Raw genomic sequence first — 14,651 nt, forward strand, 5'->3', positions numbered from 1 at the left:
ACCCTATCCCAGCTGAACCAGGACATAATCCACCCCTTTATTCTATACCATCTGCGTCATGTCCAGCTGCCATTTAGCAGTTAACGATAATAATTTACACAGGCACAGCATAGTTCACGGCATGTTGTCACCCAGAATCAAGTCCCCCTGTGGTACACATCGGACCTCTCCATTGTCCTGCATCACCCACCAGGTGCACCCAGGTCCTTGGGCAAAAGCAATCCCGTGGATGGGTTTGCCTTTACCTTTGCCTGGTGCAGGAATAACCCAGACCATTTTCCCCAATATATTCCTCATGTGCATCACAGGAACTTTATCCCCATCTACAGCACGTGGAGGTTTTGACTGAGCTGGGCCAGCTCCTCCCCGCTCTTACACCTCATCTTTAAGCCGTAGAAGCGTAGCTGAGGGAAAAGCCGCCCCGGCCTTGTCACTGAAATCTTGTGAAACGGCTTTTTCCCTTGGGCTGGCTTCGGGGCTTTTGTGTCAGCAATAGCGTGGCCAGCAGGGACAGGGAAGGGATCTGACCCCTGTACTCGGCACTGCTGAGGCCGCCCCTCGATTCCTGTGTTCAGTTTTGGGCCCCTCACTCCAAAAAGGACATTGAATGACTCGAGCGTGTCCAGAGAAGGGCAACGGAGCTGGTGCAGGGTCTGGAGCACAGGTCGTACGGGGAGCGGCTGAGGGAACTGGGGGGGTTTAGTCTGGAGAAGAGGAGGCTGAGGGGAGACCTCATCGCCCTCTACAGCTCCCTGAAAGGAGGTTGCAGAGAGCTGGGGATGAGCCTCTTTAACCAAGTAACAAGCGACAGGACAAGAGGTAATGGCCTCAAATTGCACCAGAGAAGGTTTAGACTGGATATTAGGAAGCATTTCTTTACAGAATGGGTTGTTGGGCATTGGAATGGGCTGCCCAGGGAGGTGGTGGAGTCCCCATCCCTGGAGGTGTTTAAGAGTTGGGTTGACATAGCACTGAGGGATATGGTGTAGTTGGGAACTGTCAGTGTTAGGTTAACGGTTGGACTAGATGATCTTAAAGATCTTCTCCAACCTAGATGAATCTGTGATTCTGTGGGGTCAGCAGGGTGCTGTGGCCGCACCTCAGAGGGACATGGCAGCCAGGGCACGAGGGGGCAGGAGAAAGGCTTTGAGACCCCCAAAGCAGCAATGTGGTCACAGTGATGATGTGACAAGGAGAGGAGGCCTGGGCCACAGTCCCCCTGTGAGGGGTGCCAAGCTCTCAGTGTGCCAGGGGCTCTGGCTCTGCATAGCCAAAGGCCAGCATCTGTGCGCAGGCTTCTAAAGCTGCCTGGCTATGTAGGGGAGCTTGCATGGCAGGGAGTTGGCAGCTGTGGTCAAAGCTTTCTGACTCTAATTTCTGACAGCACTCAGCAGCTGCAAGTGCTGCCCACATGCTTCAGTGAGCTGGGAGGGAAACAGCTTTTAATACATGCTCTGCTGCAGAAAAATATTGGGTTTTTTTCCTTTCTTGATGCTGAAACCTGGTTCCAGTCACATGGCATTTCTTAGAAAGAAACTATAGGTGTTAGCAAGAGTTTCAGTGCCTTGAGTTTGCCCCACTTAAAACTGCCAGTACTAGAGCATTAGTTGGTTTCAGGACACTGGTGCTTGCATGTACATATTTGGTTGATTTAGTGTTTAAATAATATACATAGTTATGTGTTCAACTGTCTTGCTAGCCTCTCAGTTGTAGAGCTTGATTTAAGTGATTGTAATGTACAACTTATATTTAACTGATTTTAATATAAAGTGACATAAATCAACATGAAGTCCTACATTTCAGGGTCTCACTAGCACCTGACACCGATCTGACTCCTCCATCCTCAAACAATAAGTATTCCACTTTACAGCTGGCGACAAGCATTTGTTTCTCAGTTGAGTCTGCAAAGTGCTTTTAGCTGCTACAGTAGACCTTTTGTTAAAGGATATTTTGATGAAGCTACACTACAAGAGTTTAAATGTCTGATGACAAAACAGAAGTGCAGTAGGACCTCTGGTCCCAGCATACTCCGAGTTCAGAGGAAAGCTGAATCCAAACCTGTCATCCCCATCAAAGCAGAACCTGCAGGCTTTTCCTGGCATTTCCCAGAAAAGATATGTCACCTGCTGTTTAGGCTAAGCTCTTTATTTTCCAGTCACTCTTGACAATGCCAGAAAGATAGAACCAGAGAGCCCTTGGGTATATAAGTAGTGGCAGGAAGTCATTGAACAAACTGGTTTTGAGTATCAATAGTAAGACTTTATTTCAGGTATTGTTTTAAGTATTTTAAGATATCCTATGTTGTCCAGTGTACCCCCTAATTCAGTGAACTATTTCATTTGCTGGTGTGCTCATGTAGATTTACTCTGTAAGTGTTTGCATAGACTAAAACCATTCCTGTAATTAAGGAAAGAGAGATCCAAAACCTTTTCACTTCATTAATTTCACTTTGCCACTATCAGCAAACACAAAGACAATAAAACAGAGTTGCTGTGGTTTTAGGTTGCTCCTCAGTAGAAAATTTTCATCACTTTCGGTACATCTTTTTCTTGTAGTGGTGGTTTCCTCTGGCTGCCAGGCTGCAGGAATTTCTTTATTGTGGGGATATTGCTTATTCTTGCTTTAAAACTCTACAAAATAAAACCAAAACAGCACTGTGTTTAAGAATCATGCTAACTGTCAGACATTTAGATGTTATCCGTGCTCTAAAAGTAACACTATGGGTTGATCCTGTAGAAGAATCTATATGCTTCATCCTATTATGCTTTTGTGGCTATAGTGACAGAAGGCAGCAATAGCCACTAGTATTTGAGGCTGGCTAAAAGTGCTTGGAATATTTTATTTGGTTTTGTCTTGTACTTCTTTCCTCACCCTCCCACTCTCCCATATTTCTCAGCCAGTTTAAATCAGTGGTCCTGTTTTGATTCATTGTCCATTAGAACTGTCCATTCAATTACCTGCAAAAGAGGAAATTTAGCAAGTATATCAGGCTTGCACTCTTCTGCCATTAAAAGGGTTTCAAGTAGTTGCACATCTGCCCTGCTAAACTGGTTGCCAACAAGAAAGTCTTGTCCATGGTCTTTCAAAACCTAAAACCAGAGAACCAGAAGCGGAGATTATTATTTTTTTTTCTCTGTGTGACTTGATACTTTCAAAACAAGGTCATATGCTGCATGGAGTTCTCCTTGAAAGAAGGAGATGCAGTAAGAATATCTGTAGTAAAAAAGAATGATCTGATCACACTGTCATCCTAGACATAATTTATCAGTTCTTTATTTTCGGCATTTCTTTCTGGCAGTTCAGTTGTACCCCTCTTGCCTTCACTTCTGTAGCTCATGTAATCAGCGCTGCTATGTTGAAAGCTAAGCTTTATGGGATACAACCATTACTGAAAATGCCTGTATAAAATTTACAAGAGGCTTTAGTTCAGGCCAGGGTATGAGTATCTTGGACTCCTTCAAATTATGGACAGCTCCCTTACTTCTCACCTGTTTCCTCTTCAATTTGGGGAATATTGCATTGGGAGCTCTTCACATGTCACCTGTGCCTCAAAATACCTGTGTCTTGACACCCAGCTAATCCATCCTCCCTTTTGTTACAGAGGGAGCTGTAATACTTTTACATAGTGTCTATGGTAGAGGGGGCTCTGCAGTTCAGGAGGACACTTTATGTAAAAGCCGATGCTATAGTATCTTTTGTCTGAAACTACACACAGATTCAAACATGGGCATTTGAGGAGCTCAGTGTATTTGGGTTTTTTGCAGCTCTGCATCTCTCTCAGATTTGTGCTTTCTGTTCCCTCTGTAGTGTCCTGTTTCTATCCTCATCCAAGCCTCACCAAAACCATAGTATTTATATTTAGGTAATAATTTTTCTCCTGTTTTCCTTAATAAAAATCATTTGTGTTCGAGGATGGAGTTTCAGGGAAACAATAATAATTAAACTACTATGTCTTTGCCACGTACCTTCTCATAGACTGGGAAGTATCTGTTTGTGGCCTTGTCCACAATAGTAGCAAGGTGTTGCTGCTTTTTATCGGCTGGTTGGAAGGTATGGGTCATGAGTAACTCATTCAGATCTATTACTGCTTCCACATACATATCAATTCTGAAAGGAATAGATTCAGTTGATCAAGTCGAACACAGTAGGTCTGATTAGCATGGTAGCTACTGATGTAACCCCACTGAGATTTTGGGAACACTCCTCCCCTTCTACCCAGCTTGGAGCAGTTCCCCCTGCAGTGCAGTAGCTAAGGTAGAGGGGCAGGGAGAAGGGGAGTGTGGGTGAAAGACAAGTGCAAAGTGCCTAACCAAAAACTAAAAGACTGCCCCCCTACCATTTTTCACCAGGGGTGATACTTCTCTGTCTTAAGTTTTTTTGAACCTGAGTACAACTTTGTCATGCAAACTTGTGTTAAAAATCCAATCAGAGATGGTAAGTTAAACAGTGGGTCTATACAATTACTAACAAGTATCTTGATATGTGTTTACCAATGCTAATTAACTCAAAGTATTTTAAAATACTCAGGTCAAACCATGTGCCCTAAGAACTCTGCTTTTGGTAACCAGTTATTGATTATAATTCCTGGTTATTAGAGAAAGAAGATTTTTGTTTCCATCAAAGATATTTTGCTGAATTAGACATGGTGAAAACAGCTGCTGTTGACAGCTGCAGGAGAAAGTGAAAAGAAACTTCAGTAAGACAGTCTGCCCTCTGCACTCCTGCCTGCTTCCCTCTGATTACTGTATTGACCTTTGATCCTTATAGCCTCCCTTGCACCATGCTGCCTGTCAAATCTATCTGTTTATTACTGTTGTAGACATGACCCACAGTCACCATCAATATGTGCTACATGAAAAGCTGCTATATCACCCTGAATCTAACTGTGAGCTGGGATATTGTGTTATACAGAGAGGTAGTGTGAACTGTAGTCTAACAAATAAAGGTGTTGCTGTTACAGTACAGGGCTCTCTCCTTCAGGTCCTTCCCATAGAGGTTGTACTTCATTGCTATGTAGTTGCCAATGGCTCTGGTCTGCACCATCTTCATTCCATCGATCTCCACCATTGGCACTTGCTGAAACAGCAGGGAACCATCTAGAGAAAAAAGGACAAGACAAGGAGACATTCAGTCTCTGAACGAGAACCATTAGTGGGTGTTCGGCAAAGTAACCACATGTATTATTTTTTATTTAGAATCATAGACTCATTTAGGTTGGAAAATACCCTTAAGATCATTGAGTCCAATCATAAACCAAACACTGCCACATCCACCACTAAACCATGTTCCTAAGTGCCACTTCTATGAGTCTTTTAAATACCTCCAAGGATGGTGACTCAGTCACTTCCCTGGGCAGCCTCTTCCAGTGCTTGACAGCCCTTTCAGTGGCAGTCTTCCTCACTCTCACAGCAAGGTATGAAAAACACTTACCATGAAACCAAGAACCATTTCTTAGTGACATGTTAATAACTTACTATTATAGCAATCAGCTTTCTGAAGTTTCTTCAAATTTGAGGAAGCACCCAAATGCAGAACTTCTAACAGTCATACACTGAAAAAGACAAGTCCTGTGCTTCATGGCCCAGACTCAGGTGATTTTCATGGAGGTTAATACAGATGAGAAGACTGAAGGATCCAACTCAGCCAGTTTCTGTCATGCTTTGGGTAAGTATTATGGAAATCTGGACTATTTAAGGGCTTGTCAACATATAATGTGTATTTAAATGCATATTGTGTCTTTGTGACTACTATATTGACTTTATAAAATAGCATACATCTGTATGGGCATGAAGCAGGGAATAAAGGGTGGGTTTCATGAAATTCGTGCAAGAGCCAAATATCACTTGGTGTGACACCAAGTAAATCCCTTACTAGTCTGCAGAAGCCTTATTCTAACAAGGAAGAAGTTAAAATACCTCCAGGAACTGAGCAGAGAAGGGAGTCAGAATATTTGCTTTATGGAATCATATTTCTTGACTCAAATAACTGATCAGGTTTGTCTGTCTTTGTATCCACTGTAAGGCAATTATGCAGAGAAACTGCTATTAAGGGCACATTTTCATTTATGCTCGTGTCTCAAAATACTTCTTGAAAGCCAGCAGATGGCAGGGGGATCAACCCATTGTTCCTAAAGGAGAGCAAGACTACAAATGCCAACCCTAGCTCAGACTTCTTTGAAAAGCCAAGTGAACTGGAAGAGCACAGACATGTAATTTGGTTTAAAGGAAACATGAATATCATGTTCACAGTGATGGAAGATAACAATAGCAAGGTGAGTAGTTACCTTTGGAAACAGGAACACATCAGAGATACAGGTTAGACTCAGAAATCTGGAACTCTGGTTTCATACAAATTATAAAGCAACAACTTTGTAGGCAACCTAACATGCTGAAGAATTTCAAGATGATCTGATGGAAAAAACCTGTGTTGTCATAGGACAGGAGGCAATGGGCACAAACTGAAACAAAGGAAAGTCAATCATCTGAACTTAAGGAAAGGTTTTTTTTACTTGTGAGAGTGACTGAACACTGGCATGGGTTGCCCAGAGAGGCTGTGGAGTATCCATCCTTGGAGATACTCAAAACCCAATTGAACATTTTCCTGGGTAACTGGCTGGCCTTGCTTGAAGAGGGGAGGTGGAGCAGATGATCTCGAGAGGTCCCTTCTGACCTCAGCCCTTCTGTGATTCAGTGAAGGCTGAAGCAACTGCGTGGATGATACCATCTAACACACTGCAGTGTGCATCTGTGGTACAGTCCAGTCTAGATTTTCTTTTTAAGAGACATAAGACTTCTTAGGTGTTCTAAGACAAACAATTCTAATAGTTATTATTATTATCTAATTATTAAAAAGTGAAGGAAACTCACCCTTCTGTAACTTTGTCAGATCATCCTTTGTTTCCAGAAAACATTCTTCAAACTGCAGGAAATACATAAGAAAAGTTGTGTTGTCACTGCATGTTTTAGCTTCTTTTTGCATGAGACAATGAGAGCACAAATAAATTTGTTTGGGGGAATTTGGTTTTTAAAAAATAAATCAGATTTGGAAGTGATATCTTTAAAAATTTATTTTGCCTCTGTCATCCTCTCTTCCCTCTCACATGTGATTCATATTTTGTGAAGGTGAGATTTTGGCTAAAGCTGAACTGACTGAAAGGCACAAAACCCTGTCTGCTGAGCAAACGATGACCATGCCGCTTCTGTTGTCAGTGCTGACAAGAGTTGGTGCGGGGAGAGAGGAGGATAGGTAAATTAACACTGCAGCAGCAGGACTGTGGTACAGCTCCTCTGCCACAAGCTGGCAAAAGGAAGGACAAAGAGATCATGTGCCCCCTGCAGCTTTCTGGTACATTGACCGTTACCATGACAAAAACTCACAGCTCTTAAAACACACAGGTCCCCACACTGCCTCTCCACTTTAATATCAAAACCCCTTAGAGGTAAAACCAATTACTCTGTGTTTTATACAGTACCTTCAGAGGTAAGCTAGAGTGTAGTAGGCCTAGCAATTTTTCACTATTTTGGACACTGGGATTTAACTGAAGGCCTTCCAAATTGAAAGTGCTCAACTCCTGTGATCAGAAGATAAAAAGCCAGGTTCTGCTGCTATGGTTTTAAATGTTTTCTTTCACTGGTTACAGGGAAGAGGCATTTGTGGTGCTACAAGTAGGCTTGGCACATGATGCTTGGAAGTGAAACGGGAACTTGCCCCTCTGCTTAGGGTAAACTAGTGGTCATGGTTAGCTTGGTCAGCAGTGCACTAAATGCAGAGCTTGAAACTGCTGGTCAGTCACAGTTTTTATAAGGAACAGTAAGAATACATATTTGTCATGTGCTCTTAGTATAAAAAACAAAGGCAAACCTCAACCCCAGCTGCTGCTAGTAGCCACCGTATTGATTCCATTCGGCCTCGTCCATTGAAGTAGTGCAGCTTGGGCTTCCCAGACATGTTTTCACGTGCCTAATTTCCTACTGTCTGGAATAAAGAAGTTTTTCAAAATAAAGATTCTGAATGCTGGTTTTAAGTCAATAACTGGTTCTCAAGCATTGTTCAAAGTTGTGTTGTTAGAAACCAATGATTTATGGTCCAAGACTCATCAGATTAGTAAAGGAGGTAAAAGACTATATTGAGAGGCTGCATTGTATCATTCTTCCTTAAGATGTCTTTTATATGTGCAAGTTAGTTAAGAAAAACTCTGTGTACTGAGAGCAATTGGCCCATGTCAAAGAACAAGAAAATCAAAATCCATTTGCATCCCAAAGTGTTCTGCTCTGACCAAAAAGCAGGGTGTGTGAGATAGATACAGTGCTCTGTTTATTTTGGCATTTATCTCAGAGTACAGTTTACTGTTTAATCAGATACACAATATAGATTGAGCAATTACTCTGCTTTCTCCAGCAGCCATTATGCTGCCTTGTAAAGTGCCAGGAAGGTTTTCTTTCCCCCATTGTAATCATTCAATCTCATTTACAACACTCCCTGATCCTCTCATTTCTTTAGGCAAGCACTGGAAGACACGGAATTTAATTTTGTCTCTAGTAACAGATTTGCCTTTACCACAGGGAGAGCCAAAGTGCAATAACTGCTCGGTCCAATTCCGACTCTTCTGGAATTAAAAGCAACAACAGTTTCTAGACAAACTGTCATCCACCCCATTCGGAACTAGCATGTGCACATCAGCAGCAAACGTTTAGACAGTGCCTAGTTTATACTAGCTTCAGTTTTTAACATCATGTCAACAATAAAGACGAAGCATTAACAGCAGCAAAAAGAAAATGGCTAAAAAAACCCCACATTCCCCTTGTAAATAACATGTCATCTTCTCTGCAATAGGAAGACAGGGGTGAGAGTAGGCACTCCACACTTCTGGGAGCTACATTTCTTTTTCTTAAATCTGTACACCTAGAAAGCAATTGATTAATTATTTAACATTTGATGCACATAATCCTGTTAGGAAAGAAAGTACATACAAGTATTTAATCCACAAAACCCATTCACTAACTTAGTTTCAAGTTTCTAATTCCCTATGAATGTCCAAAATCCCAAAAGCTTACCTTGTACACAGTATAATTCACTCTAAACTCTCAGTAGCTTTGCCTTGACATTATATAGGTCTGTAGCCCCTCCTACAAAGAGAATTGCAAACAGTTCTCGGCTGATGGGTAACTCCTATTTCTTAAACCAATAAAACCAATTAGTTCTGTTTAGTCACTTCTCACCTACAGAAAATAGATTTCTGACTAATGCTTACTATGTACAAATGTAAGATTTATGTGAGGTCATGATCATAGGGAACATCTGTGCCAGCATAAAACTATATGCTTCCTGTTTTCATTGTTTGGCAATCTGCTAGTTGAAAACAATCAGAACAGCTGAAAAGCTCCCATGATTTAAAAAAATACTGTGATAGCAATCAAAATTTTGTTTTAATATTTTATGGTTATTTACTTCTAACAGATTGACACTTTGCATAAGTCACATCAACTAATTGAGCTTGAATCCTTCATAAGATTCCTTCCCTGGCTTAGCAATGGGGGATAATCCTTCAGGACACTTTTTCTGCTCAATTTCAATCTTGGATGTAGAAGGTTTTTTTCTGTTTCTGTCAAAAATGTTTCCCCGAATTTGACCTGGTGAGAATGCATGCCAAAGACAAGTGTAGGACACAGTGAATGAAGAACGACATCAGAAGACAAATTGCCCTCTGCACTTCTGACTGCTTTCTTCTGATAACTCTGTTGACTTCCAAGAGCCAATACAGCATAAACTCCCATGCACCATTCTGCCTGTCTGATCTAACTGGTTAATACTGTTGTAGACATCATCTGCAGGCAAGGTCAATGTGCTATATAAAAATCTGCTGAATCATCCTGAACATAACTGTGAACTGAGATAGTCTTTTAGTATTACACAAGGAGGTTGTATGAATTGTCTATCAAACAAAAAAAAAGAGTTGTTACAGTACAGGGACTTTCTCCTTCAGGTCCTTCCTATAGATGTACTTCGCTGCTATGTGACTTAAAATGATCCTCATCCCATCAGTCTCCACTGTTGGTGCCTGTTAGACCAATGTGTTCCATGCTTGACAATAAAATTATTTATTAGAGGTAAAACCACAGGAGAAGAAAGCATCAAAACGGTCATCACTGCAAAGTCTTGTCTTTTAGAAGGTGCCTAGTCCGCAAATGGAGCACTCTGTACCCTATACAGCATGTGAGGAGAGTCAGGCTTCACAGAAGGGGGACTCCTCACTAACAGCACATCTGTAGCCTCTGCCTTCTGTTTTGGGCTCTTTTCTTTCTTTTTTCCCTCTGTCCCCTTCTTACATTTTGGGACGTTCTCTCCAGCCTCCAAAACCTGCAGCAGGGCTCAGTCACCTGTGCAGTGGTGTACACACCACTGTGCATGTTCCAGGGCGTCCACTGGCCTCCAGCTGCTGCTCCAGAGAGCCAGGCTCTGTGGCATATGCCATGGCATGATGGCCGGCCCTGCAGAGGTGTCGTGGAGACATTTATCCAGCCATCTGTGCTAAGTGCAGCAGAAGCCCACTCTTAGTATCGCTGCAGAAGCACAAGCTGCCTACATTTTGCTTTGTGTTAACATCCAGTCTGAAGTAATTTGTTCATATTTTATAATATAACAGACTCTTCATAAGACTGTTTTATTTGCTTGCTTGAGAGGTGACTGCTTTCCCCTCTAGGCTTCTGGGAGTGCTGACTTTTGCTGTTAGCACAGGGGTTTTTAAGAGTAAAAGATGGAAACAGTGTTTCTGGCATGGTTGGACAGACATGACTTATGACCCTGAATCTGGGACAGTGTGGGAGAATGAAGCTTTCCCTGCATATTGTGCACCGAGGTGCATCTAGTGGTGTTTCACAAATCCAAACTCACTCTTAGGTAGCTTGGGTGGATTAATCATTTGTAGGCCTGGCCATGATAAGCTCTAGGAGATATCCCAGGTCTAGTGGCTACTCCTACAAGGACTTGACATCTGCCATATCAGAGAACTGTAAGGTAAGAAAATACTAGTTCAAGCATGAAGGTTAATCATAGTGCAGACAACTTGGGAGAACTCACCTCAACGAACTTTGTAGACACCTGCATCTAGTCTGTCTGTTTAGTCTCCTTTAAGTAGGTCTAAATTCAGGAGGAATCCCTTACCATGCCCTTGAGCTACAGCTGATATCCAAATTACTGGAAAGGATGCTGTCTCAACTGAGGTAGTTCAAAGTTTAGGTAAAGCCAGACCCTTCAAGCTTCCCTTAGGGGTAGAGGAGAGGAGTAGAATTTTTCAGAGGGTGATTTATGCCAACACTGACATTTCTTACCCTATCAGAGGTATCCATGAAGATTTCAGGCAAGTCCTCACATAGTTACTAGCTTAAATAAAAGTGAAAAATACTGTACAGTCTGTCTCCTAACAGGACTATTGGAAATGTCACTTCACTGAGCTTGTAAAGTATTTGGAAAATGCTACAGAAGTGTCATTTATACCTTGCATGCATGAAGGCATCCGATCTTTTAATAATGTTCTGGTTCAGATTGACCATCCAGGAGATAAAGAAAGGGGAAATGTCAAAGATACCCTAATAACTTAGGATTCAGTATTTATCCCAGCTGCTGCTGTTGCCCACCAGCTTGTTTCCATTTACAGTCTGACTTTAAAATAAAAGGTATAATTTTTTTTTTTTTTTCAGATATGATACTAATTTCTTGACAAAGCATTGGAAAATGTTTTCTGTCACTGAGTTTGTGAACTTTCCTCTCTCTCTAAAACATCAGATTTATGTTAATTTGGGTTAAAGCTGTGTTCAATGTTATGAGCCAATATTTAAAATGTACTTACAAGGGAAATAGATTATGCACAAACTGTTGTGCCTTGTAGTATTAACAGGGTTTATAGGGACTCTAGAGAAAGGAGCCTCATCTGTGGCTAATGAGACCTGTTGGGATATATTCAGGCCTGCCTCATTGCAGAAATAAAGTGCAGCTCCCTTGTTTCATACTATTTAAAACAAAGGTTCCATTTGTTGTTGTCCTTCCAAACCAGCACTGCCTGTGTTCAGCACACTTGAAAAGTGCAGCTCACACATTATGTCCCATGAAGCATTTCTCCATGCTGAATTATGCCCTGAACCCAGCAGCATAAGTGCGCAATGTAATTGTCTTATAAACCCAGATATATGTTTACAGAAGATAGCCTTGCAGAGAGAACAGAGAAATTAAAAGAAAAAAAAAAAATGTCCTTTTCTCCAATGATCCTCATGCTGACTTAGCTTCAGGTATGTGAAGGGCGTTAGGTGTTTCCCCAAACATTTTGAAGAGCAAGTGGGTTACCTAGAAGCTGGCAGGTGTTCTTAGGTCTACTGAGCTTGATTTTTTTTTTTTTTACCATGATGTGTTTTTGCCAGAGGTTCTTTACATGATGGTTTGAATAACATATGCAAGACCTTGCTGAAGAAAAACCAAAACAACACTGTGAAAATTAGTGGTCATCTTTTTTTGGCTAACATCAGCAGCTCCTGACATCTCCATATGAGACAGATAAAGAGAAGGCTGTGAGTGGGGTGTTACTGCTCATCACTGCTTTTAGAACTATCTCTACACATAATAGCATGTTAAGCTTTCAAATTTCCTTCTGGTTCCCTCTAATTGGCTTCCTTTCTCTCTCGTGCTTAGTTTGTAATTTTAGTTTGTGTCTCCTTGGCAAATTCCAAATTGTCTCACCTGCGATTATTCCCTATTTTCTCCTCCATGCTTCCAGCCCCTGCACCATTCTCCTTTCTGGATGTGATTCTCTGCCCATGGAAACAGTCAGTGTGTAAAAATAGAAAGTGGTATGCCATTGACAGGCAGGCAATATCAGGACTTTCAGAGCATTTCACACTTGAAAACCTTCTCTTCAACATCTTTCCTCTTCTTTTCTCAGCTTTCTATCAGCCAGCACAGAAAGGATCCTAAAATTTACAGAAATTCAAGGGTTTCTTAGATCACTACTAGTAATGATTTCAGACGACTCCTCTCTGAAACCAGGGTTAAGGAATTAACTTCCTCTGCAAGTATCCCTCCAAGCCCACTCAAGCAATAACCTGATACAAACCAAAATGACTCCACTCTAAGGTCACTTATGGCCTAATGCGAAGGTGCACTCACCATTTCAACATCTGACCTGCAGGTCTGCGCTATCCTAGAGTAAGAGATGCCAGCCACTTAACTCTGCTAGCTGTTCCTCCTGTATGCTTGTTAAACTGCTAGTGCTCTCTGCCCTTACAGTTTAAGCCAATGTGCGTCCTATAGCAGTGGGAAATGCAATTGTTTTTAACAGGTTTTTGTACCTCTCACAGGGTTAAGCTGCAAATAGGGTATGCTAGCATTTTTCCAGCACCCTTATTTTCAGAAGATTTACTCTCATTTAGCATATTTAGTTAAAAATCCCACTTCAAGTTGCAACCTAACAAAAATAAATAATTTATTGTCCTTTTATAGTCTGCTGCATAGGAGAGAAATGGGGGAATGGCATATTCTTCATTGGTCACATTAGACAAAAGTCACTGTTGAGAAACCTTAAATAGTTTCTTAGGATAGAGATAATGAGCATGACTCACTAAATTATGAGTGAACTTACCTGCACAAGGTGATTAAAGAAATTCAGAGAACTTTATTACACCTTTAAAGCACCTGAGGTGTCCCAGTCATGAAGCCTGTGCTGCTCTGTGCCCCCACTCCTCCCTCCCTTCCCCATCGCCACTCTGTGGATCGCCTCCACCATCGCAAACAGGCCTCACTGGGAGGGGCTGTGGCCACCTCAGGGTCACTGGTCCCACTGCATTGTCTCAAGGGCTGGTGGTGCTCCACAGTGCTGCCCCAGCAGCAGCACCCCAAGGCTGCTCACGTTTCACTCTCTGCCAAGTAGCAGCTCAGGCTCAGGTTTTTCCCTCTGAGCTCTCCGAAGACCACATCAACCATGAGGCAGTGCCAGGGTGTGAGTGCCGGAAGATGCCGTCTGTGTTACTGAATTAACAACGGCTCGCTCAGGGGTTACTGGTCTGTGCCTGCTGCTCTTGCCCAGATGGCTCCCAGCCACAGACAGTCCACGCCAGGGCTCAGCCACAACAGGCCATTTGGATGTGGTTACACAGCTTTGGCTAATAAGAGAGTTTAACAGTGTGTGTGTGGCCTCAGAGCCAGGGAATGGGGCCTGGTGCTTCTTATTTTACAAGGACAAAGATGTAACTGGCTGTTGGTGTCTGGAACTGGTGCTAGAAAGCAGCTGAGGGTCCCTCAAACTGGCAGATGAATGCACAGAAAGAAGGATGAACAAACATTGAACTGAGTGATCATTTTGTCTGAGGATGTGGCTCTGCCCTCCCCATTTTATGGGTTCATCATATGAAGAGGTGCACAGACTCCCATGTATTGGGAACAACAAACTAAGGTGCTTGGAAGAATCACATCCAAAAATGTAGAAGAAGAAAATAATGGAACATTATAAGAGCTGGTTCCTAGGCAAGACCTGGGGAGTGTGAGAAACCAAAGAGATTTGGCTTTGGTAACAACCAAGGAAACATACTAAATTAGAAGGTTTACTCACACAATACTTTAAAACTAATGTAATATAAGTACTTACCAAAACTGGTTTTAAAACAAGTCTA

The 14,651-nt window shown here is 42.0% G+C and overlaps 1 protein-coding gene across 1 annotated transcript; it reads right to left on the reverse strand.

Moving 5' to 3' along the window:
• Window positions 1-2,213: 2,213 nt before the first annotated feature.
• On the reverse strand, window positions 2,214-9,109 carry LOC113478140 (glutathione S-transferase-like). The gene is made up of 7 exons (XM_026845029.1): window positions 9,054-9,109; window positions 7,861-7,974; window positions 6,867-6,918; window positions 4,964-5,096; window positions 3,966-4,107; window positions 2,958-3,089; window positions 2,214-2,630 (listed from the first exon to the last, which is right to left on the reverse strand). The coding sequence occupies exons 2-7, from the start codon at window positions 7,945-7,947 to the stop codon at window positions 2,511-2,513; spliced, it is 666 nt and encodes a 221-aa protein (XP_026700830.1). The 5' UTR covers window positions 7,948-7,974; window positions 9,054-9,109; the 3' UTR covers window positions 2,214-2,510.
• Between the last annotated feature and the right edge of the window lie 5,542 nt (window positions 9,110-14,651).

The sequence above is a fragment of the Athene cunicularia genome, assembly GCF_003259725.1.
Source record: "Athene cunicularia isolate RWA chromosome 3 unlocalized genomic scaffold, athCun1 chr3_part1, whole genome shotgun sequence".
NCBI classification, from domain to species: Eukaryota; Metazoa; Chordata; class Aves; order Strigiformes; family Strigidae; genus Athene; species Athene cunicularia.